General features: G+C 37.8%; 1 protein-coding gene across 8 annotated transcripts in view; it reads left to right on the top strand.

Annotated features, from left to right (window-relative positions):
• Positions 1-24,241, top strand: part of LOC135713133 (potassium voltage-gated channel protein Shaw-like) — a 221,958-nt gene that overhangs the window by 82,199 nt on the left and 115,518 nt on the right. For all 8 annotated transcript variants that reach the window (XR_010518709.1, XM_065236246.1, XM_065236247.1 and 5 more), the window contains one exon: positions 6,223-6,340. Coding sequence is in view for 7 of the 8 variants with exons in the window: in XM_065236246.1 (XP_065092318.1) it covers positions 6,223-6,340 (118 nt within the window). In the remaining variant the exon portion in view is untranslated. The remainder of the gene's footprint in view (positions 1-6,222; positions 6,341-24,241) is intronic.

Genomic DNA, 24,241 nt, shown 5'->3' with positions numbered 1-24,241 from the left:
GGCATTGTCAACCAAGATATTTGTGAAAAAAAAAATGTTTGCAAAAAAAATTGTTCCCCTTTTTGAAGAAAATCAGTTGTTCCAGGCTGTTTTGGCCAGACCTAGCTTCCTGTCACAACGGGAAAATAGGTCAGGAACGGTATACCACCAACAACGTGCAACTCGTACCGTAAGGACAAAAACCTCCAAACTCGCTGGAGCTGCAACAAATTGAAAAATATTGGGCAATCGTTAATCGGATTCTCAAGAAAACTCAGAAAACTGTTGGAAATGAGAAACAGTTCAAAGCAAATTGACATTCAGCATCAAATACGGTTGATACAACAGCGGTGCAAAATCTGATGGAAGGTATGAAACGTAAAGCCCGACAGTTCGTATTTGGAAAATCAGAACCCTAATCAAACAATTTTCCTGTATTGTGTAGTCATTAAACTTCAAAAAGAAATAAAGTTTGATCATGTATACAATAACATAATCTGTTTGTACAATACGTCGTATATATGTACACCTACCCTACCGGCGATACACACATTCACATAAGCAGATACAAATGATACCGATGATAACAATAAATATATATCAATAGTTTCACTGCCTCTGCCATGGCAGGACGGCAAAGCAATCGGGGTTGTTTTATTTTATATCCGTAACACAACGTAGGGATCCCGCCCGTGCGCGATCATATGGTGCCGTGACCTACCACTTGAGACCGACGGGCAAACTACAAAAGTGCAATGTTAATTTCGTGAGGACAACTGTGACGACAACGTGGACGATAATGAAGATGCAGCCGAGGATACAGCTGTGAATGGTGCTCAAAGAATTCTGTTCCACTTCCAGCCACGATGGTGTGGCCCTCAAGGTAGCCATCTGGTAGATGATGTACGTTCCTGGCATAATGCGGACTGCGAGAGTTCTGGCCAGGAAACATCCTCAGTGTATAATGGCGAGTGCGTGTTCGGAATCTTCTGTGGTTATCGTGTTTGTATTATCGTGATCTTCATTTCATCGGAGCATTGTGCGTTATTTTTTGTCTTTTTGTCAGTGACCCTCTTGCCAACATTCGCTTACATCATTAATTGAAAACCGTTGGTTTTGGGGGGGTGTATGTTTGTACAATACGTCATATATATGTACACCTACCCTACCGGCGATACACACATTCACATAAGCAGATACAAATGATACCGATGATAACAATAAATATATATCAATAGTTTCACTGCCTCTGCCATGGCAGGACGGCAAAGCAATCGGGGTAGTTTTATTTTATATCCGTAACACAACGTAGGGATCCCGCCCGTGCGCGATCATAATCATTGTGCACTTAATCAAGATTGGCCAATTTTTGACCGTCCCACCCTTTACTAAGCTGTGTCTGTAATGAAGCCAAAACTATGCTGATTAAATTCTCCGTATATGTGAACTTTTACTTCTGGGGGAAGCTCTGACGTAATTTCGTCTGCAATTATGCTCCTTTATAATTGATGAAACGGCTCATAAAAAATTGAAAAATATTACTTATAGAACACCCAAATGATCCTTTAAACCCCGGTGAAACTCCCTACAAAATTGAAAATGATCCATTAAAAATGTCACTATGATCCATATTTAACGTATAATTTAGCAACACAATTACCAGAAACTAACAAAATAGATCCATAGAAAATTAGGTTTGCGCTCTAAAAAATATAGGATTGCTCCATAATCTAAATATATATTTTTCGCGATTTTTTTTTTTTTATTTTGATCTATAACCATTGAAAAAATGCTACATTATTGCGTAAGGCCTGTAATCGAAAAAAAAGTTCCAGACAAAATGTTCGCCAAAAATTTATTTTAAGTCGAAATTTCGTGAAACTTTCAGAGAATGAACTAATACATATGGATTATGTTTCAACATAATTACTTTATTCAATTTCCTCTCCATCGCTGAAAGCCCGCACCTTTTCCTTAAGACCCCTCATTACATTTTGTGTTATGGTGGAGCCGACTTTTTTGGTCACTTTCATCCATTCTTTCTTCAACTCCAGCTCATTCTTTAAAACCTTGGACGATTTTCGAACTTTGGCCTTCATTATGGCCCAAAATCTTTCCAACGGACGAATCTCTGGTGAATTTGGGGGGTTGGCGGTTTTTGGTACAAAAACAACGTTATTGTCTCTGTACCAATCCAACGTCGATCGCGCGTAATGGCATGATGCCAGGTCCAGCCAAAATAATGTCTCGCCTCCGTGGGACTGCAGGAAGGGCAACAGATGTTTCAGGAGGCACTCGGTGAGGTAAATTTCGCTGTTGATGGTACCCATTGTGATGTACGGTTTACTCAGTTTACCGCATTGACATATGGCCTGCCAGAGCAAGTATTTTTTGGCGAATATGTCCACTTTCTTCTTCCTTATGTCTTCCGAAACATCGAACCGTGATTTGGCAACGTAGAACTCCAGCCCCGGTATCTGCTTTGCGTCTGCCTTGATATAGGTTTCGTCATCCATAACCACACACATCGGTTTCGTTAACCACTCTCGATACAGCTTCCTTGCGCGGGATTTGGCCGCCGTGTTTTGTTGATCACGCTGGTTCGGTGCCTTCCGGACCTTGAATACACGAAGCTCAGCTCGTTTGATGGTTTGCTGTGAACGAACCATGCGGAACACTTTGCCTTAAGAGCCGCGTCGCGAATCAAAAGGTTCGGATTACGCTTGAAATAATCCAACACCTTCCGGGCCTTCACAGGGTCACCTGTCTTCGATTTTCTTCCACTTCCAGCCCGCCGCTCGGTCGTCTGGGACACGTTAAACGATTTTACCACCCGAGACACAGTTGTATGGGTGATTCCCAATTGTCTTCCGATCCATCTCATGATCGCAGTCGGATTTTCCATGACGGCGCGCAAAATTCTCCAGCGATTTTATTCTTGTTTCGATAACATCTCAATATCCACTGAACCGATTGTTATGAAATTTTGCACATGTAAACAATTCACTTCAAACTAGTTATACTCAGATTTTCATTAATTTTTACCCACGGATAAAAATAGTGCATTTTTTCGAGTACAAGCCTTAGCTCCTCAGATGTACTGCCCTACTCAAGTTATTTTTAGTCAGATAAGCGGAGCGACGGGCAAGAGTCTAGAATTAGCTTCTAAATGATTCTCATGATTGAGGAAACTTCTTAATAAGATTATTATAGAAGTATCTGAATGAAAAAGTATGTTTGCCAGAATCCTTCTCAAAATTTCTTTACAACTTTTTTTTACCATTACATTTCTTTGAAATTCTGTTCAAAATTTGTATTAACTCAACACTCTCCTGAGAAATCCTCAAAATTATCTACTGATTGCGTTTTTTTTTTCAACTCCTTTTCCTCATTTTTTTTAAATATAACTAGAATAAGATTGCTTTGATATTTTCATCGGAATTTCCTTTGAAGTTATGTTTTCAATCTTACTCAGGTTTTCTTTGCAAATATTCGCAGAAAACACCATTTAAATTCTGCTTTAAGAGGAATTTACGCATTCTCGTGCTTCTATAAGCATTTTCTCAGAGTCACACATACCTATGACGTATTTGTTTGCTTACATTTACCTAGTGCTTGCTCCTCTGTATAAAAAGTATATTTCAAGATGGAGCTGGAATTAGGGCATTACAGCTTTTGTAAACAATGATTTCTTTCGATGATGTCTTGAAAGTCAAGGCTCGCCCACACAAATCTACATCACTATCAGGTAGGAAAAGACTTCCCCTACCCGACGGTAATGTTGGTTAGCGTGGCTTGCCTTGTATTTCTAAAAATCATCGAGAGAAGTCATTGCTTACAAAAGCAGATGCGCCCTTATTCCAGCTCTATCTAGATTTGTATATATTGTGTACATAAGAAAATTCTAAGATAACAAGATTTTCCGATTTCGTTGGAAATGCTATCTAACATGAAGCTTTAGTGTGATCATTTATTAGCTAGAGAATGGTCTTAGAAGAGGGTTAGAGTTCGGTGGTATGAAAATTGAATAGGAGTTGAAAATGAGCGAAGGGTCATTAATGCGACAGTACAAAGCCACTTTTTGGCCTAACCAGCCACTGGCACTGGGTATAGAAATTTTATGTATGAAAACTGAATATTTAATTGCTGTGTGTGTATAAAGGTGATAATGATGTATACACAAAGAAGTCTTCAGTACAATTTGTAAATAAGAGCATTTTAATTATTGTTTACATGATTTATCAAAACATCTAAGCGGCACCAGTGGTGAAGTGGTAAGCGTGATTGCCTCTCACCTCAAAAGGCCTGGGTTCAATCCCAGTCGGCGCCGCCGGGATTTTCTGAGGCACAAAATCTCTGATCACGTCTTCTTTCGGAAGGGAAATAAAGCCGTTGGTCCCCGGTCTATGAGTTGATGGGTCGATAGGTAGGGTCCAGGTGTGGGAGCTGCCTCCCTGCTGGCGTCGGTAGCATTGGTACTCAGTACGGAAATCAAGATCGACGGAAAACAAATCAAAATAGAAATCAATACATCAAGGCCATGATATTTAAATTATAACTTGTAATATTTCTCCTTCGACTACGACTGGAAGTAAAAATGATTTATTTTAAAAGTCTGTGATAAATAATGCGTTGCGTTGATTGAATTCGCCATCAATATCAAATTTGACATAATAGATTCGACAACTTCGACAAGCCCCAATGTGTCCCAGTGTTTATGAACAGCTGCTTACCAAAATTTAGTAACTATTAATTGGAAGGAAGTTGTCCAAATAGATTTATTATTATGAGGATCTCACCGAAGATGCATCCATTCAAAGAACTGCATCCATTCGAAGAAGCTATCCTAATCCCAATTTTTCACACCCTAGGCACACTTTTGCCATAAATGTCACCAACCCGATCCTCGTGGCGTGGCACCGGAAAATCATGAACAAATCCAACGTCCCGCACGAAATTCACATAACCCAGCACGTGAACGCAGGCACCTTGGTACCTATTTCTTTTCAGTTTTTGCTCATTCTCGCCGAAAGCACCCTCCAAGCTATACGATAAGAATTCGTGGAAATTTGACTCCAAACATCGGCCGAGACTCCCGCTTCTGCAAAAGTCCTTGAAACCAAACACCAGCCAGTTTCAACAGCAGCCGTAGGAGGGTGATTCCTGTATATGTGAGAAGTCATCCGCCACACTAATTTGAGTGATTTTTCTTGCCCTGTTGTTCCACTCGTTGTCGTTGTTGTTGGTGTCATGTCTGATAATAGGATTTGTCAACGCGACAACTAGAAACAGCGATGAGGATGACAGTGACGCCAGAGCCCAGCTGTGAATCTCCACGGACGGTGATGCCATAGTGGTGCACACCAGACGGCTCCATAGACGCCCGACCGTCGCTTTTGAGTAGGCGTTGAAGAAGGTCTACTGTGTGCATTGCCGTTGGGTGGCTGGATGGATGATAGTCGCACCAAATTAGTGAATAAATTCGCAAAGTGTGGGTGGGACAGGATGCTTGAGCGTATCGGCGAATTACAATTTCAAATGAGATTCCAAATGTTGATCGTTAGGCTAATGATCCGGGTGTCAATTTCATATAAATGTTGCAGTATAGTTTTTTAAATCGTTGATTCAGGGAATTGTGCATTATCGTTCATTTCCATCGACAAACACGACACACATAAAGGCATGTGTTTGACCAAAATTGGAATGCATCTATATCACTAGAACAGAATTTAATCAATACCAACACAATAGCCAAGCAAACATGCCGAACAAAAATTTGGCATTCCTTGCAGCCGCGCGCTTGTGTGTGTGTATGCCGCATTCCTACATTAATGATTGATCAGCTCTTGTACCAATAAACCATCGGATCGACTCTTTATCGCTAGCTGACCGAAAATGCAATTTGAATAATTAATTGCCATCAAACACAAAACAGCAAGCGCTTCATTAGCACCTTGGCTTCATTTTTGTACTCAACTCTGGTGATGGCGGTGATGTCGATGATGATGATGGTGATGATAATGATGATGGCGAACTTTGGTTTCCATTATGGTGCTATTTCAGGATTCCCAAAATGTGCCAACAAATGAAATTGTTTCTAAAGTGTGCCGATGAAGCGCGCGCGCTCAGAAGTTAATGAAATTAATTAGCCAATATTGTTGCCATCCCGCTTCTTGCTGCTCGTTTGATTTGATGAGAGGATTAAATTATGGTTGCTATCTTGTTTTTTGCTTTTTTTTTCAGAACGGGAAAACTGCACTACCCAACCGATGTGTGTGGACCGCTGTTCGAGGAGGAGCTGGAGTTTTGGGGGCTTGATTCCAACCAGGTGGAACCGTGCTGCTGGATGACATACACGCAGGTGAGTGCATTCAAGACAAAAGTATCGGACATAATAGGTTACAATGAGAGAATGTGGTTTAGTTAATTATCGTAAACATGTACCGTAAAGGCTCAAAATCCAGGCACGAGAAATTTTTTAGAAGATTGTTATCACTGCCTAATAAACTGAAAATAGTAGGTAAATGTTGTAATGGTCTTTGTGTATCCATCAGAACCATCACACATATTAATTATGTTACAAAATAGAGATAATAATTAAAAACAACGGATATCTGGATTAACGGTTCCAGTACGGTAGTTTAAAATGCAGATAATAATTTGAAAAACCAGGGACTTGAAGAATCAGGAAAAGTTGAGGCAACTTCGGTTATTATACTGGAGACATTCGAATTTGATCGTCTGAGCAAGTTCACCGACTTGTTAAGCCGAATTAGCTAAGGCGCTAGTCTTTGAACTACAAAGTTGATTTTGAGAAATTTTAGACACACATTAGACACTCGAAACATTTCTTTTAATCAATATAAAACGGAGACACTGGCAACCTTGAATTATCTATAGCAGCCATCCTATATTTTGTTAAAAAGATTGTTGAAAGATCTGCAGCGACCTACTGATCTAACGTCTCTTCCAAACTAGTCTGACCATGCAAAAGCTGAACTTCCCTAGATTCTCTTGAAGGAAATTTGAGTCTGTCTATAGAGTGTCTTTGAAATGCTTTGAACTTGTCATTGAGATTTTTTAGCATTTGTCCTCTGTATGATTTTCGGGATTCGCTTATGTGGATGTCTGCGATCAAATCAACAACAAAATTTGATGTTGTGATGTGCATGAATTTTATCATTCAGGCTGCTCTCGTTTTGGTCGTTTTAACGGCTAAAATAAAAGCAATTCAGAGCAATAACTATAGCGGCACCGGTGCTGTAGTGATAAGCGTGATAATCTCGCACCCCAGCAGGCCTGGGTTCAATCTCAGTCGGCGCCACCGGGATGTTCTGAGGCATAACATCTCTGATCACGCCTTCCTTCGGGAAGTAAAGCCGTTGATGGGTCGATAGGTAGGGTCCAGGTGTAGGAACTGCCTTTCTGGCGTCGGAAAAAAAAGAAACAATTCCTCAGCATATAAACACTAGTCCTGTCTCAATGAAAGCAACATTAAAACTTATTTAGACACGAGTATAAGCAAAAATCGCAAACTACAGTTTACAACAAAACGAAAACAATAATTTATTACTAATCGTGAACTGAAATCTATATAAATATTTCAAATGGTCCTATCTGCATTGATCGATTCTATTCATCGACTTTCTTACTCGTTAAAAGCTCGGCTGTAAAGCCTTTTCCTGTTGTATTTGACGTTTTAGGCGCTAGATAAGAACCTTCTTTATCAAACTGTGTGTTAAAAATAGCGTGAAATCGGTTTGCTTAGCAATGGTTATCAAAAGAGAAGGTGTACGAAGAGAATCGATAAAAGCATATAGGACCTTTTGAAATGTTCATCAAGAAATCATATTTTGATAAATGAAATTAAAATTAAAATTTAATGTTTGAATTTTGCATTTATTATTATGCTCGACTTTGGTCGGATTGTCCTTCATGACCTCTGGGCTTACATATGATATTATCGAAACAAACCTAGCTTCTGAGCATCATTAGAAGACCTTGCATTTGTTTTATGAATTCTCCAAATGTGCTAACTCATGGATAGGATAGGTCATATATGCCCACTAAATTAGTTCAAAATCCAAATAAGGTTCAGATAATTCTCACAAAATTTTAGTTCATTTGGATGCCAACTCATACTGTACCCACCCTTTGAAGTATATATGAGAATTACTATGGGAAAATTAACTTTGTATTCTCCAAATTCTAGCCCTTCACTGTAGTGATCTAAGGAAAGGCTTACAATCTGTTCTTATGGAATATTTTATCAGCTATAAATTTGCAGAAGTCCACTTTTCGATTAGACTTCAAGGTAATTAGTTATTAATTGATTACGATCCAATAACTTTCAGATAAAATTAATCGATTGCATAATTTTCCGTCGATCTTGTTTTCCGTACTGAGAACCAATGCTACCGACACCAGGAAGGCAGCGGTGTTTGAGGTAGAGTAGGGTAGGGTCGACCCATCAACGCTTGGATCGGGGACCAACAGCTTTACTTCCCTTCCAAAGGAAGGCGTGATCAGAGATTGTATGCCTTAGAAAATCCCGACGGCGCCGAATTGGAGTAAACCCAGGCCTTTTGGGGTGACAGAACCATTATCTATTTACCCACAAATGATTATGGTGAATGGTTAGGACGAGGTAATCAAAACGTTCACTTTTTCCATAGTAATTCCCTTATAAATTTCAAAGGACGGATTTCACGCCAACTCGTCTTCGGAGTTGGCAGCACCCTCTCAGAACCTTATGAAACTTTGTGGGTGTGGTGACTTAGCAATTTTAAGCAACTTTGAGTACTTATTTTTTTCAAAATTTATCTCGCCTAACATTTGATAAGGGTCAAAGTTTTTTGTCGATTTTTTTTTCAAATCGATATAGCTTAAAAATGACAAGCCCTACAAAATAGTGATGTATGGCGAACTTTTAGCAAATAATCTGAAATTTTATAAAAAAATTTAAATAAAATAAAAAATTGGTTTCTACACTCTAAAAAAATATATTTAAAAATTAAAAGTCATTTTCCCAAAAATGGTACCCCTCAGATTTGCTTGATATTTTTTTTCATGAAAGGCAATATAATTACCTAACTTTTCTTCATACATTGCAAAGTGGCCGCTTTTAAGGAAAAAAAGTTGTTCGAACAACAAAAAATGACAAGCCCTACAAAATAGTGATGTATGGCGAACTTTTAGCAAATAATCTGAAATTTTATAAAAAAATTTAAATAAAATAAAAAATTGGTTTCTACACTCTAAAAAAATATATTTAAAAATTAAAAGTCATTTTCCCAAAAATGGTACCCCTCAGATTTGCTTGATATTTTTTTTCATGAAAGGCAATATAATTACCTAACTTTTCTTCATACATTGCAAAGTGGCCGCTTTTAAGGAAAAAAAGTTGTTCGAACAACAACTTTTTCATGTTAATTTTTTTTTAGCGTGTTTCACTCAAAGTCGAATAGTAATACGCGCACAACCTTATTAAAATCCGTTGAAACTTAATGAGCATAAAGATTTTGACCTTTTGATAATCTGGGCGTGCTTAAAACAAAAATCTAGCCTAACATTTGAAAGGGCCTAATACAGAGGATTTTCCTGCATTTCGAATGGTGTTTTAATAAATGAAAACTCTAGTGTTTTTGTTTAGTGCATAATTTATTTTCCTATAATTCTCCATACATAATTTGAGTTTTTCATTGATTATTAGTCTATCGGAAACAGAGTGAAATTTTTCGGAGTTTCCTTTGAATGTGAAAATCGCTTAGTAGAAATTATGTTATAGGTAGAAATAGGTACAAAACAATGAAATTTTTGTGTACCAGGTATAGTTTTTACATGACTGAACAGCTCCTTGAGTTCATCGGACATCTTTGTGTATTGTTCCCTTCCAAAATAATGAATACGGAGAGCATTAAGTCATAACTTTTTGGATTAGCTGCATTATCAAAGTTACCTCCATTATCAAAGACATCCCCGTTTACGGTACATCGAAGCCGCATCTGAATTTTCCCCATGTTTGTGGAGCACGAGCTGCATAAACCGCATATCGTACAGTCGTGAAAATTTGATAGATTGTTCACCGAGGTTGGCCTACCAATCGATCAAATTTGTACGATAAGCGGTTCATCCAGCTCGTGCTCTAAAAAAATGTTGAAAATGAAGTTGTATCTTCGATGTACAATCCTTAAACCACACACTTGAAACAGTTAAAGTTATTATTATTTACCTAGTGTATCATCAAATTCCTGATGTTCTGATTGCTGATGACTTGTTGATGGTTGCGGCTCTTCAAACTTCCGAGCATGGCTTGATTCTTTTCCATCCGATCGCCTCTTTTTCGGGAGAGGTGTCCTATTGTGCACTAAAATTCCACGACACGATTCACAAATACGCATTGTTACATCCAATTGATGATCAAAGCCCCATGAATGTATTTTCTCTATGAGACTTGATGATAAATTACGTAAATTATTGCGGCTGCAATTGGGATTGTTTATGTTGGCACTAGATTGCACCCTTTTAATAATCAATTCAGCAGATTTTTCCATTGTTGTATATATAAACACTTTTTCGTTTCAACAACTATGCAGCACTACACTTTCAACAACTATGCACTACAGCAACTATGAGCATTGTTGTGATATCACCAAACTTAAATATTAGATTATTTCGGTAGAAACAGACTGCGGTGCTTTAAGTTTATACCTTATATCTCTCATGTGACTACCTGCGTTGTTATATAAATGCTATATAGCAGGTAACTTAACGATTATTTTAGGCATGTCTTAAATAATCGTTAAGTTACCTGCGCTATTATATGTATTCACTTGAGAGATGAGGTATAAACATATATGCATATTGCTTACTAATGGACACACCTAATACATAAAAATAAATGAATGATTATTTTTCTAATTAAATTAATCACAAATACATGAATTGAAATCTTTTCATGAATAAAACATACTAAGTGATTTTTACTTAGTTTACCTGTTGATTTGGAACAATTTGAGGGTGGTTTTATAGAAGTTGGATAGAGTGTATGCATATATTATAATACAATCCATCACAGGAAAGTGCAAACCATGCTGAGATGGCTGTTCCTCATTAGAACGTTTTGTTCTGAACTCTTATTGGACGATTTGCAGGTAACTTCTCTGTACCCTTTTCAAATGTTAGGCTAGATTTCGCCCAGATTATCGAAAAGTATACCCATAAAGTTTAATCGAATTTTAATAAGGTTGTGCGCGTATTACTATTCGACTTTGAGTGAAACACGCTAAAAAAAAATTAACATGAGAAAAAATATCAAGCAAATCTGAGGGGTACCATTTTTGGGAAAATGACTTTTAATTTTTAAATATATTTTTTTAGAGTGTAGAAACCGATTTTTTATTTTATTTAAATTATTTTATAAAATTTCAGATTATTTGCTAAAAGTTCGCCATACATCACTTTTTTTGTAGGGCTTGTCATTTTTAAGCTATATCGATTTGAAAAAAAAATCGACAAAAAACTTTGACCCTTATCAAATGTTAGGCGAGATAAATTTTGAAAAAAATAAGTACGCAAAGTTGCTTAAAATTGCTAAGTCTCCACACCCACAAAGTTCCATAAGGTTCTGAGAGGGTGCTGCCAACCACTGGATGAGTTGGCGTGAAATCCGTCAAAGGGCTAATGCAGTATGAGTCCGCATCCAAGTGAGGTCAAATTTTGAGAGAATTTGCAGGACCTTATTTGAAATGGGTTGAGCTTCGCTGAGAATAATGGATATTTGGACCACCCTATTGCCCACCTTCTATGGTTGGCTGTATAAAATCACAAGTGTTAAAAACATTCTTCAGTAACCTTGTTCTTTTGGAATTAGCTTATAGCCAGATTTGATAACCTTGATCTCGAACACCTAATGAAGATTTTATTTTTGAGAACATTGAATTAATCCTAAACAGGGACGATAGCCTTAGAAACGATACATGCCATGCTCATTATACAGCCATTCCATAGCTAAACGATATAGTGGTTCTCAGAATTTCGTAAAAATTGGCAGTTTTGTTCCTTTTCACAAAATATTAGACTCGTGTTTTTTATATTGTTATTAGGGTGACTATTTCCATGTTAGGGTGGTCCGAAAAATATTTTTTTTTTTCAAAAATGACTTTTTTCAAAGATTTTTAACTTTTGAACCACTGGGTCGAGGTTATCAAAATTTGGGTTTTCTCTCAATACTCCTATGCGGCTAGCCTACTATGCGTCTCCATTGATTTATAGCGACTGTAACATGGTCACGATGAAAATTTCTCGACTTCCCTGGGCAGGTACAGGCATCGAAAGCTCTCAATCAATAACTGTGGAAGTGCATCTGGAACACTAAGTTGAGAGCACGCAATAAGCTAATCTCTTTGGATATGTTCCATTGCCCAGAACATCGTGCAAGCCCTGGTTGATCTAGTAGACTGCATAACCTGAACTCTTGAACGATTTAGAAGACTATGAAAAAGTGATGTTTACGATGAAAACTCTTGAATAATATCCAGGTTGACCTAAGACATCCAGAAAAAAATATTTCACTGCAATTTGCTTTTCTTGTGCGATTTTGTATAAAGACTACCGAAAATGGCCATATCCATATCTAAAATGCATTATCCCAAACGGGTTAAGTTTTACTGAACTTTTCTTGGAGTGATTTGAACAGACCACAACAGTCCTTTTGTTTTAATGTCCTCGATTCAACATTGCGATTTTTTTTCAGGATTCATTCACTCACTCATGCATCCTAAACACCCTGCTTGCATTCGCCTAGATCTTTGGCAGATCCAATTTCTGTACACTTGATTTCCTTATTGAGTCTGCCTTTGCTGCATTCCAAGCCAATGCTTGCTTGCAGATTTCGTTTCCTCCCCCTTCGCAGAGCAAAGGCGACCCATCTCCACTTACGTTCTCGAATTTATGTTAATATCGGCTTCTGATGACATCGACGATGGAGCTCAGCATTACAGATCCAGTTGTGAGAACACTTGTTCTCAAAGATCGTCATTTTGTATTCCAATGCTCGTTAAATTTGTTCCCAACGTACGCTTGACTTGCCTAAGAGGTCATCTGAATTTGTACTCTGAATTCACCGTTGATGTCTCCAAAACTATAAATGAACCTTTTCTAACGTCTCAATATTATTTGGATTCACTGGGTATTGGTATCGACTGGACTTGAATTTTAATCTTCTCTCGAAATAATCTTAAGTGGATCTTGAACTATCCCCATCATCTCAGAGTACTTCAATAGATGTGAGTAAGATCTGGGAGACAAGCATCCATCCTCTCTGAACTTCTCAGAGGTATGTTCAGAAAGCATCTTGACATCTCCAGCAATAACTCCAGTCCTCCAGCGCATGGAGAAATAACAACAGACTGACGTAAATGCTGGAAAGCCTATTTAAATTCAGTATTCTTATTCAAATTTGATAAATTATAGAACAAGTATCATTACGAGATAGACCTTAGAAAAACTGGACTCAAAAAACGTGCGTGGACTACTAGGTCCAACAACTAGTGGGATTTAAATGTTCATCATCTCGCCCTAGCAGTACAAATGTCACTCAATAAGAGTGGTTAATTGTATGCAACTTACTCCAAAGGGGACGACCCCGGCGTAGTGGTAGCATCCATACCTCTTACGCCAAAGTCACGAGTTCAAATCTCACCCGAAGAGCGTTAAACTTCTTCTTCATTTCAAGCTTATTACGTAGCGCATATGTTAGCTTATTGCGTGCTCTCAACTTAGTGTTCTATAAATGCACTTCCACAGTTAATATTTGAGAGTTTTCGATGCCAATACCAATACATGAATTTGTATATTGTGTGTGGCAAGCACAATGATACTCTATGCCCAGGGATGTCGAGAAAATTTCCAAACCGAAAGATTCCCTCGACCGGACCGGGAATCGAACCCGCTGCCTTCGGCTTGGTAATAGCGTGCCTTTACTGACTAAGGTATGAGGCCCCCAAGCGTTAAAGTGACTATAAAAATAAAAATAATAAAAACTTATTCCAATCAAGTTAGAGCAACTTATTCCAATGGAAGCGTTCTGCTTGGGCGGTGCACTGTGGTCCAAAACGGCAAAAAGTGGAACTTTATTCCTAGAGCCTAGCCTTTACATTTTAGCCATATAGTGTCTTCGGAAAAAATGTTTGTATAAATATCTTACATAATATAAAACTGTCAAAAATGAGTCATGTCTTACTATGCAAAAAATAAAAACACTAACTTTTTTCTTTGAGGATATAAGGGAACGATGTCTTCAGCAAAGTTGTAGACAATGTAAAAACAAGCAACTTCACTCCATACGTCAAAATTCTAAATCCTGAATTTTCAGAGTTATGGACCTTTTTCTATAGAAGTTCCCTTAAATTTAGTTTTTTATACTTAACTTCTTTAAATTTCATTTTTCAAGTATACAATGTTCTAGACAATTATTTGAACAATCAAAACACACGTTTTTGCTCAAGATCATGAATCATTATAATTACTCCTTGTATAGTTATAACAACTTTTATCTTTATTTTTCCATTACTTCATAAGCTTTTAGGAGAGAATGGGGCAAGTGAGGACACAAAAACAACTTTTTTTCTTGAAGCTTAGCTCAAGTACTATGAAGTTGAGAAGGTTTCATTTGTCGCTCCCTTCCCAAATTTGAGTACAATAACCTTATTATTTATGGTTTTTCATATATTTTTCACTTTCTTTTTTAGGTTTTTTATACATAATTTTTTACTCTTTTATATTTGAAGTATATAATGTTCTAAATAATCTTAAAACAGTTAAAACACATGTATTTGTACAAGACCGTTAGTCTCTAAAATAATGCATTGCAAAGTTATAGCTTATTTTAACTTTATTTTGCTTTATTTTTTTGTTTATAAATATGGGAGAATGTGGCAATGGGAGCACAACATTATCTAGCCTTCTTGAAGCCCAAGTACCAAAAAGCTATGCAGATTCAAGTTCACCCTTTCCTCCTCCTATTTGAGTATGACAACTTTACGCTGTTACATATTTTCTTGTTTTTATAGAAAACTTAATATATTGAACATTCGCAGCATTAAATTATAGCTCAAAAATAATACACCATGTATTATTTTTGAGCTATACGCGAATAGCATAACAGTTTATGTGATTTCGCTGCCTGTTGGCAGTGTTGCTGATATTTAGGTGTACGTGTCGTGAGCATTTGGACAAAGAAAGAAACTGAATATATTATTCGCGTAAGTACATGGTGTATTATTTTTGAGCTATAATGTTATTGCAGCGAATGTTCAATATATTAAGTTTACTATAAAAACAAGAAAATATGTAACAGCGTAAAGTTGTCATACTCAAATAGAAGGAGGAGAGGGTTAAGTTGAATCAGCATAGCTTTTTGGTACTTGGGCTTCAAGAAGGCTAGATGATGTTGTGCTCCCATTGCCACATTCTCCCATATTTATAAACAAAAAAATAAAGCAAAATAAAGTTAAAATAAGCTATAACTTTGCAATGCATTATTTTAGAGACTAACGGTCTTGTACAAATACATGTGTTTTAACTGTTTTAAGATTATTTAGAACATTATATACTTCAAATATAAAAGAGTAAAAAATTATGTATAAAAAACCTAAAAAAGAATGTGAAAAATATATGAAAAACCATAAATAATAAGGTTATTGTACTCAAATTTGGGAAGGGAGCAACAAATAAAACCTTCTCAACTTCATAGTACTTGAGCTAAGCTTCAAAAAAAAAAGTTGGTTTTGTGTCCTCACTTGCCCCATTCTCTCCTAAAAGCTTATGAAGTAATGGAAAAATAAAGATAAAAGTTGTTATAACTTTACAAGGAGTAATTGTAATGATTCATGATCTAGAACATTGTATACATGAAAAATGAAATTTAAATAAGTTAAGTATAAAAAACTAAATTTAAGGGAACTTCCATAGAAAAAGCTCCATAACTCTGAAAATACAGGATTTAGAATTTTGACGTACTGGGTGAAGTTGCTTGTTTTTATATTGTCTACAACTTTGCTGAAGACATGATTCCCCTATATCCTCAAAGAAAAAAGTTAGTGTTTTTATTTTTTGCATAGTAAGACATGACTAATTTTTGACAGTTTTATATTATGTAAGATATTTATACAAACATTTTTTCCGAAGACACTATATGGCTAAAATGTAAAGGCTAGGCTCTAGGAATAAAGTTCCACTTTTTGCCGTTTTGGACCACAGTGCGGTGGTGTCACAATCCGAGTAGAAGAGAATACCAAATAAATAATTAGTTTTAATTTAGAAATTGGAAAACAGGATATCTAAGAGCTAAAATATCAAAAATAATATCGGAAAATCCATGGGATGATATCTGAGTAATAGCAACGTCAGTTGTTGTCCTATCCAAACAATTTCAACATCCATAATATTTTGCCATCATATCTCATAATGTATTGATAATTTGCTGAAATAAATCAACTAAATGGAATATTATCAGATCAAAATTAGTTCTTGAACTCATGTTACCAAGATATTAAAACTTTATCAAATTATACGCTGATATAATAATAACCTATTTAAACAAGTGAAGAGCAAACTACTTATCAATAACTTAATAATATATAAAAGTAAACTTTGATATTATTTTGCAATGATTTTTGCTACTTCCCTCTACCTGAGAGCCAATATTCTAAATGCATTATTAATATAATCTAGTTGAAACCTACTGAAAATAAGTGTTTTTTTGGGTTTCCAGATTTCCACGGTAGCGCTGTGAACGTGCAGGTACAACATAAATCTACAAATAATATATTATACATGGAAAATGGCTCTAATGCTATGGTTCTAAAGATTGGAGCCATCGATAAAAATCTCCAGTTCTTCAATTTGTCTTTGAACAATGCGTCCTCTAGACAATTCAAAGGATTAGTTTTGATTGCTAGTGAAAAATTGTTAAAAATTCTATCGATAGAAATGTTTGTATGGACCCGATATTTGGAATACTTTGACTGACATTAGGGACAATGACCTTATGCCAAATTTTACTGAAATCATCATCCACCTCAACAGTATTTGTATAAACTTGACTAGATGCGGACCCAGTTTGAAAGAAAATACATATTTTATGAATCCCTAGAGCACTGTATGAGACCTCCACATTGCGACAGAATTGCAATTTAGACGCAAAATCCAATATATCTTAAGGGGGTAGTACACTTTGAACGTTCAAAAAGTAAGGCATTGTCGTTAATTTTTTTAAGCAATAAAACACTCAGGGAGGGCAAATATGTTATAACCCATTTATTAATCATCCTTCGAACTACAATTTGTATTTTTTAAACTCGATTGGCGTCTCCCAGTGGCCGGTGCACCAGGTCGCGCGGGCGTCCTCGCGTGGAAGTCGGAAAACGGCGTGGGAAAATACTCCTTTCCATGTGATCCTGGAACATAAATCGAACAAAAATCCTGATTAGTGATGAAATTTGGGTTAGAAATACGTATTCCGATTTTTATAAATTAATTTTTTCAAAAGTTGTGGCCTTAGGAAAAAGAAGTCCATTTTCCACCCTAAAAATAAAAATGCTTACAAAATCGTGGATTAAAAATCCATGTTTGACCAAATCGAAAATGTGGATACGTATTTCTAAGCAAAATTTAATTCTGAACAAGAAAACCTGGGCGAAATCCAAATTTGATAGTAACTGGTTAGAGTTATTTCCCACGCCAGTTTGAAAAACCCCGTTTCGAGATAAACGCGTTTAAAGATAAAATTTCACCGGTACATGTACATGTACATGTTTAGGGAAATCGCTTCGTAAAGCGGTAAGGAATATTCTGGCGGACTTTGAGTCTTTTCTAAATTAAAGTTTAGATCCCAAGGAACATTTTAAGCCAAAAAAAATGCATTTTTTTTTTTTTGAAAAATCAAAGTGTACTCCCCCTTTAAACGAAACATTTCTGAGCGTTGGTACCTTCAAGTAAGTTTCACGTTACAACCTAAAATTATATATTGACGTTTGATAGCCAACAGATAGTTCACAACTCAACCACAAAGATGGCAATATTTTACTATGATATTGTAGAAACTTGATATATTGGTGGAAATTTGTTAGTTTTTTAATTTATTTGATAAGGCTCAACCGAATTAACTTTAGAGAGCCGAGGATTCTTGCCAATACATCTTAAAACTATAGTCAAAAGATACAACACAATAAACATGTTATCTTCCGCTATCCAATAAACCTCCTCCACCAGAACGGGAGCCGCTTCCAGTGGTTTCCATGTACGGCAGATTCGCCAACGGGGGTCAGAGCGCTTCCATTGCAGCAATTGGCGTTGACGGCACCGTTGAAAAATCGTCTCTTCTAGCAAAGATTGACAGTTTCTTAGGGGAATTTTCAGTGGAGTTAAAGGATAGTACAAAGTCCGCCATGTTTCACGCACAGTCTGACGTTTGTTTATGGATTTTACCATTGGAGTAAAAAGCTACAGAGTCGCCGTCAACGTCAATGGACGCAAAACGTGGTCAGCACTCACACTTTCATCACGAAACGGTTGCTTTCCCAAGTCGACAACGCATCGACTGAAAGAACTGCTGATGAAGAACAATGACGAGGACCACACAATGGTTGCTGCCCAGTAAACAGATGATCGCGCCGGTCTGCTTCTGTCGACAGCCGAGTGAACACTGACGGAAATTGGTTAAAACATAATGAAATGGTGAATGATCTTCCTTGTAGGGTAAATTACGACTTCTTCAATTTCACTGCATTTTCTCACCAAAACACTTCGCTTTATGTATTCAAACGATTACACACATTGCGAGCAACTACATTGAGGGGGCGTATCGTAAAAATGTTAGACGACAACCCGGAGAAAATGGTTCTCGAAAAGAACTCATCTGAAACTAAACGAGAAGTTTCACAGCGGGAAATATGATTGACCCGTAGGAAGGCGATCTCCAAATTTGCAGCCAGGGATCAGGTGTAATAAAGAAAACTTCTATGTACAACAGCAAAGTACAATCAGGCTTTAGCCTGGATGGTAAGGTAAGTAAGCACATGAAGAACAAATCTAGAAGATTGAACCCGTAAAGGTTCATTCGAGAGGGCTTTAAAGACAAACTCACATAGATAGCTAAAACAATGACTCCACAGTCCTTGGAGAGTCAGATTGGAAGCTTTTAAAACAAGTTAACAAGTTACAATGGTGGAGTTCTTAGACGAATAAAAATAGTTAAACTTAATCATTACAGTCATTTTCAAAGGACTTGAACAAGATACTATGTTAATTTAAGGTTTGCCAAAAAGGACTATGAAAATATGTTCAGAAAACGTCATGGTCTCTAATATCTAGACTTCTTCGAGAATAATTAAACAGGTAGAGGTGCGAGTCGAGCCCGGCGTAGTGTTTAGCATTCATGCCTCACTGGAGTTCAAATCTCATCCCGACCATATCACGGATGACCTAAAATGTGTTCAAGTAATTATAATAACAAAAAAAAACAATTGTCTGGAGGTCTCGACGATAACGGAAAATTTCTTTGTACAACTTAAACTTAATTCAAAGGCAATATGAAATGATTTTGTGAATAGAACTTTGAGTCCTTTAGAGCCATTCTTATTGAGAAAAAATTTAAAGAAATTTAGCATAATTTTAATTCAAACTACTCTATGATAAAATTTAAAATTGCTTTATAAATAATTTATTAAACTGATATACCTGCACAACATACAGACCGAACCCAATTATGCAAGCTAATGAAAGCATTCAGCGAAAGCAATAAACGAACTACCGTTAAACATCCATCAAGCTCGAGCACATCTTGTGTTTGCAGCAAAATTTCATCTCAGCATTGAACTCCCCAGGGTTGGTTCATGCCATCCTTGGCTTCCTAATGGAGCAGTTCCACGCCAAATGACAAATCTATCAGACTCGACCATCTTCGATTTGCATAATTGCTTGTTATGGATCTGGGAAGGTAGTTACATTCTATTCTCCCACATGTGTCGAACAATCCGTGGTTCAAAGGGTTGCCGTGACTTTATACGTGTCATGTCGAGGTTCATGTCCAACCACTGCTCGTAGACTCGCATTTCTTTCGAATCGGGCTCGCAGACAGTAATTTGTGCGCTTGTGGTAAAGGTTATCACGAGATCGACCACGTGCTTTGGTCATGCACCCTCCATTGAGTTTGAGTTTGTGAGGAAAACAACATATTGGCGAGCCAAGATCTCCACTATTGGAACTAAATCTACTTTTTTTAAACGGGGAGCTCTGAGGATTTAGTAGTTAGTGTCATCTTGTGTTCTCCCAAGTTGTTAGCTGCCCATCGGGGTACCCCGAGGGTGCTTTTTCCATCAGTATGTCGCTTACTTCGAGTACAAGAGCATATTGCTCTCTAAACCTTGTGTTCTTAATCCCTACTCTGCCATCCATTTGCTACCCCTAACCTGCCGGCTATCATGTTTTGACACTGAGAATTTATCTACGGTATGCTGAATTTTTTTTTAAATATTCAAACTGTCCCTATCAGTGTTAGCGAGCTTTTAGTATAACGGGTGGTAACTAAAAAATGAGAATAGCTTCAACTCTTTCATACCGAACCACAATTGTCCACAAAAAAGAGATAGCTTATGGGAATCAATGCTCTCTCTCTCTCTCTTTCCACTTAACTATATAATTTTTTATTCTGTTTTAACATGCTCATTTGTGTTCAAAATTGGCATCAAGACAAGATGCACTTCGTGAGCGCATTGCAGAGTTCTTCAAAACACATGAAAATCGGGGGAAAGAGTTTACGGTGGATCATTTCAAATCAGAGAATGTACGAATTTCTACTGTTTATCGTATTCTGGGATCCTTGTCAACAGTTCAGGAGAGGTCTAATGGAAAACTAGTTAAAATAATGAACAAAAAAGGACTTCGATCGCTACACAATACGATCAACAACAAAGATTCGATAAGTCTGCCGACCGCCGCGAAAAAGTTCAAGTGCACGCAACCTCACATCTGTAAAACGTTGAAAAGGATAGGAATAGTTTGTCAAAAGAAATCAAGAGCTCCAGAATACACCGATCAAGAAATTTCGAACGTGAAAACCCAATGCCGTTGGATCGCAAGAAATTACTCAGGAAAATGTCTCGTTTTTGATGATGAAAGTTACTTTCCTCTCTCAAAATCTCACATTCTTAGAAATGATTTTTTTTTTAATCTTTATTTAAGAGATTTTTAGCCATAGGCTAGTTCATCTCTACTAGAAATGATCGATATTATTCAGATACAAGTTGGAAAACATCTCCAAATCTAAGATTCAAGTTTAAACACAAGTTTTAACAGAAAGTGATGCCATATTCCATTTTGCCATATTGCCATACTGGAGAGAGGCATTTCTAAGCCATGGTTCAAGCCTAGCCGTTTGGCTATCAACCAAGAAGTGTACCAAAATCAAGGTTTGAAGATAATATTGATTCCATTTCTTCAAAAATATATCACGCAGACGGTTGTTTTTTCTACGATTTTGGTAAATTTTGAAGAGTTCATGGTTTCGAATGCTTCAAATTTTATAGTTTTGACATAAGACTACGTCTGTGGTTTCTATATGGGGGTACACTTTGTGATAACTGAAAATGGAACATGTAACAAAATTATGAAAGATTTTGAACGTTAATAACTCAGCTTCCCCTGCACCAATTTCAATAATTTTATCACCAATCAATCAGAAATATTTTGACGCATTTGCTAAACTAAATACTTTATTATTTTTCAAAATATCACTATTGAAAATTGCACGAATGTGAAACTGTTGCTATGATAATTAAAATTATCACCGATTGCCTGCGAAAAGCGATTTCCCTAACACAAATTTCAGAGTTGAATTCCATCCGGTCTCACCAAACGGTGTTTATTCAATAACCGCGTGGTGAGTGGTGGTGTTCTCCAGTACACAACGAAAGGCTCCCCGTAAGCAGCTTGCTATCAAGGTTACCCTCAATCGCTGATCGGATTCAGTTCCAATCACCGTGTGTGGTGGTGTCCGGTCGTCGGTGCTTTCGGCGCGTGGCGTTGAACATTGTTCTCCAGTACAAAACGAAAGGCTGCCTGCAAGCAGCTAGCTGCAGCCCACATGAGCATCCATAGAAGGAGGAAGAAGCCACACCGCTATTAATCGGAATCAGTAGCTCTTCGTGAGTCGCTGTGGGCCATCTATGCCAAGCGCGTCACCCTCATTTCAAACCACATAGAGCTCACCAGCCTCATCTGTGTTTAACACCCTGATAGCTCAGCATTACTCAACCATCACGACAAAATGGTCCTTATTATAATGCGAATCTGGCTGCCTCGACCATGTGTGGTATCATATTCTACGCTATCGATCAGTTTGTGCCTAAAAAACTACGGTGTAAACCTGCCAAACCCGCCTGGTCGAACTCTGATCTTAAGCATCTGAAAAAGGTGAAAAGGGCTGCACTGAGGAAACACCGTAAATATCACACAGATTCTACGAAGGCTAATTACGTCCGCGCCAACAACGAGTACAGAGATCTCAATGCAAGCTTGTACAACGCACATCAGTCTCACTTGCAGAGTCGTCTCAAAGCTAATCCTAAGGAATTCTGGCGATATGTGAACGAGCAACGGAAAGAAACGGGATTGTCGTCTAATATGACTGATGGCGTTACTGATGCCAACTCCGTCGCAGATATCGACAATATGTTTCGCACACAATTCAGCAGCGTTTTTTCAGACGAAGTTCTTGATGCTCAGGAAATTGCTGCTGCCACGAGTAATGTCCCTCGTACGTCGGTGTTTGGTTCTCCATTCACCATCCACAGCGACATGGTGATTTCAGCCGGGAAACAGATGAAAACATCAACAGGATCTGGTCCAGATGGCATTCCCTCATTAGTACTGAAACGTTGCTTAGACACTCTTTCAGAGTTCTTAGGTAAGGTCTTCAACTTGTCAATGACCTCCGGAGTTTTTCCAGAATGTTGGAAGGATTCGTTTGTTTTCCCTGTTCACAAAAAAGGATGCAAGCAGACTGTCACCAATTACCGCGGAATAGCTGCATTGAGTGCTGCATCTCCAAACTATTCGAGCTAATTGTCCTGGAAAAGTTGGTTCAAGACTGCTCGTACAGTATTTCCCAGGATCAACACGGCTTCATGCCTAAGCGCTCGACGACGACTAATCTAACTGTTTTTACATCGTTCATTTTCGTGAGATTGAACGTGGCCATCAAGTTGACGCCATATACACCGACCTCTCTGCAGCTTTCGATAGAGTGAACCATGAAATTACCATCTCTAAATATGACAAAATGGGTGTTCATGGGAGTCTACTTACCTGGCTTCGCTCCTATCTGACTGGCAGATCTATGTCTGTTAAGATCGGTGACTACGCTTCTCCACCCTTCATTGTTACATCTGGTGTTCCTCAAGGCAGCCACCTGGGGCCATTGCTTTTCCTGTTGTATATGAACGACGTGAACTTGATCCTCAAATGCCTTAAACTCTCGTACGCCGACGACATGAAGCTCTACTACGTAATAAAAGGGCCTCAAGACGCTCATTTCCTCCACCAAGAACTTGAAGTCTTTGATGATTGGTGCCGGATAAACAGGATGTCTTTAAATGTGTCCAAGTGCTCGGTCATCTCCTTTGGCCGTAAACGGGCGATGCATTTCCACGATTACACCTTAAGAGGAATAAGCTTGAAACGCGAATCGACTGTCAAGGACTTGGGAGTCATGCTCGATTGCAAATTAACGTTCAAGGATCACATTGCTTATGTTGTATCTAAAGCTTCATCGCAGCTAGGATTTTTATTCCGTTTCGCCAAAAGCTTCAAGGACGTGTATTGCCTGAAGGATTTATACTGTTCCCTGGTTCGACCTATACTGGAATACTCTGCCGTTGTTTGGTCGCCATTCTATCAGAATGCCATCCATAGAATTGAAGCTGTTCAGCGAAAAAATTTTTTCGCTTTGCGTTGCGACACCTTCGTTGGCGCGACCCGCGTAACTTGCCGAGCTATGAAAGTCGCTGTAACCTCATCGACCTGGAGCTCTTGGAAGGAAGGCGTAATGTGGCGAAGGCTTGTTTCGTTGCGGATCTTCTGCAAGGGAACGTCGACTGCTCCACACTTCTCAGTCTTCTTGACATCAACACTCAACGACGGGACCTCCGGCTGCATGCGTTCTTCAACAACCGGCGTTCGAGGACCAACTATGGCGTACACG

This window comes from Ochlerotatus camptorhynchus, unplaced genomic scaffold (genome assembly GCF_037179485.1).
Source record: "Ochlerotatus camptorhynchus isolate MF236.1 unplaced genomic scaffold, CSIRO-AGI_Acam_v1.1 ptg000539l, whole genome shotgun sequence".
NCBI classification, from domain to species: domain Eukaryota; kingdom Metazoa; phylum Arthropoda; class Insecta; order Diptera; family Culicidae; genus Ochlerotatus; species Ochlerotatus camptorhynchus.
Note: the sequence above shows the minus strand (reverse complement) of the source record. Positions and strands in the feature narration are given on the sequence as shown.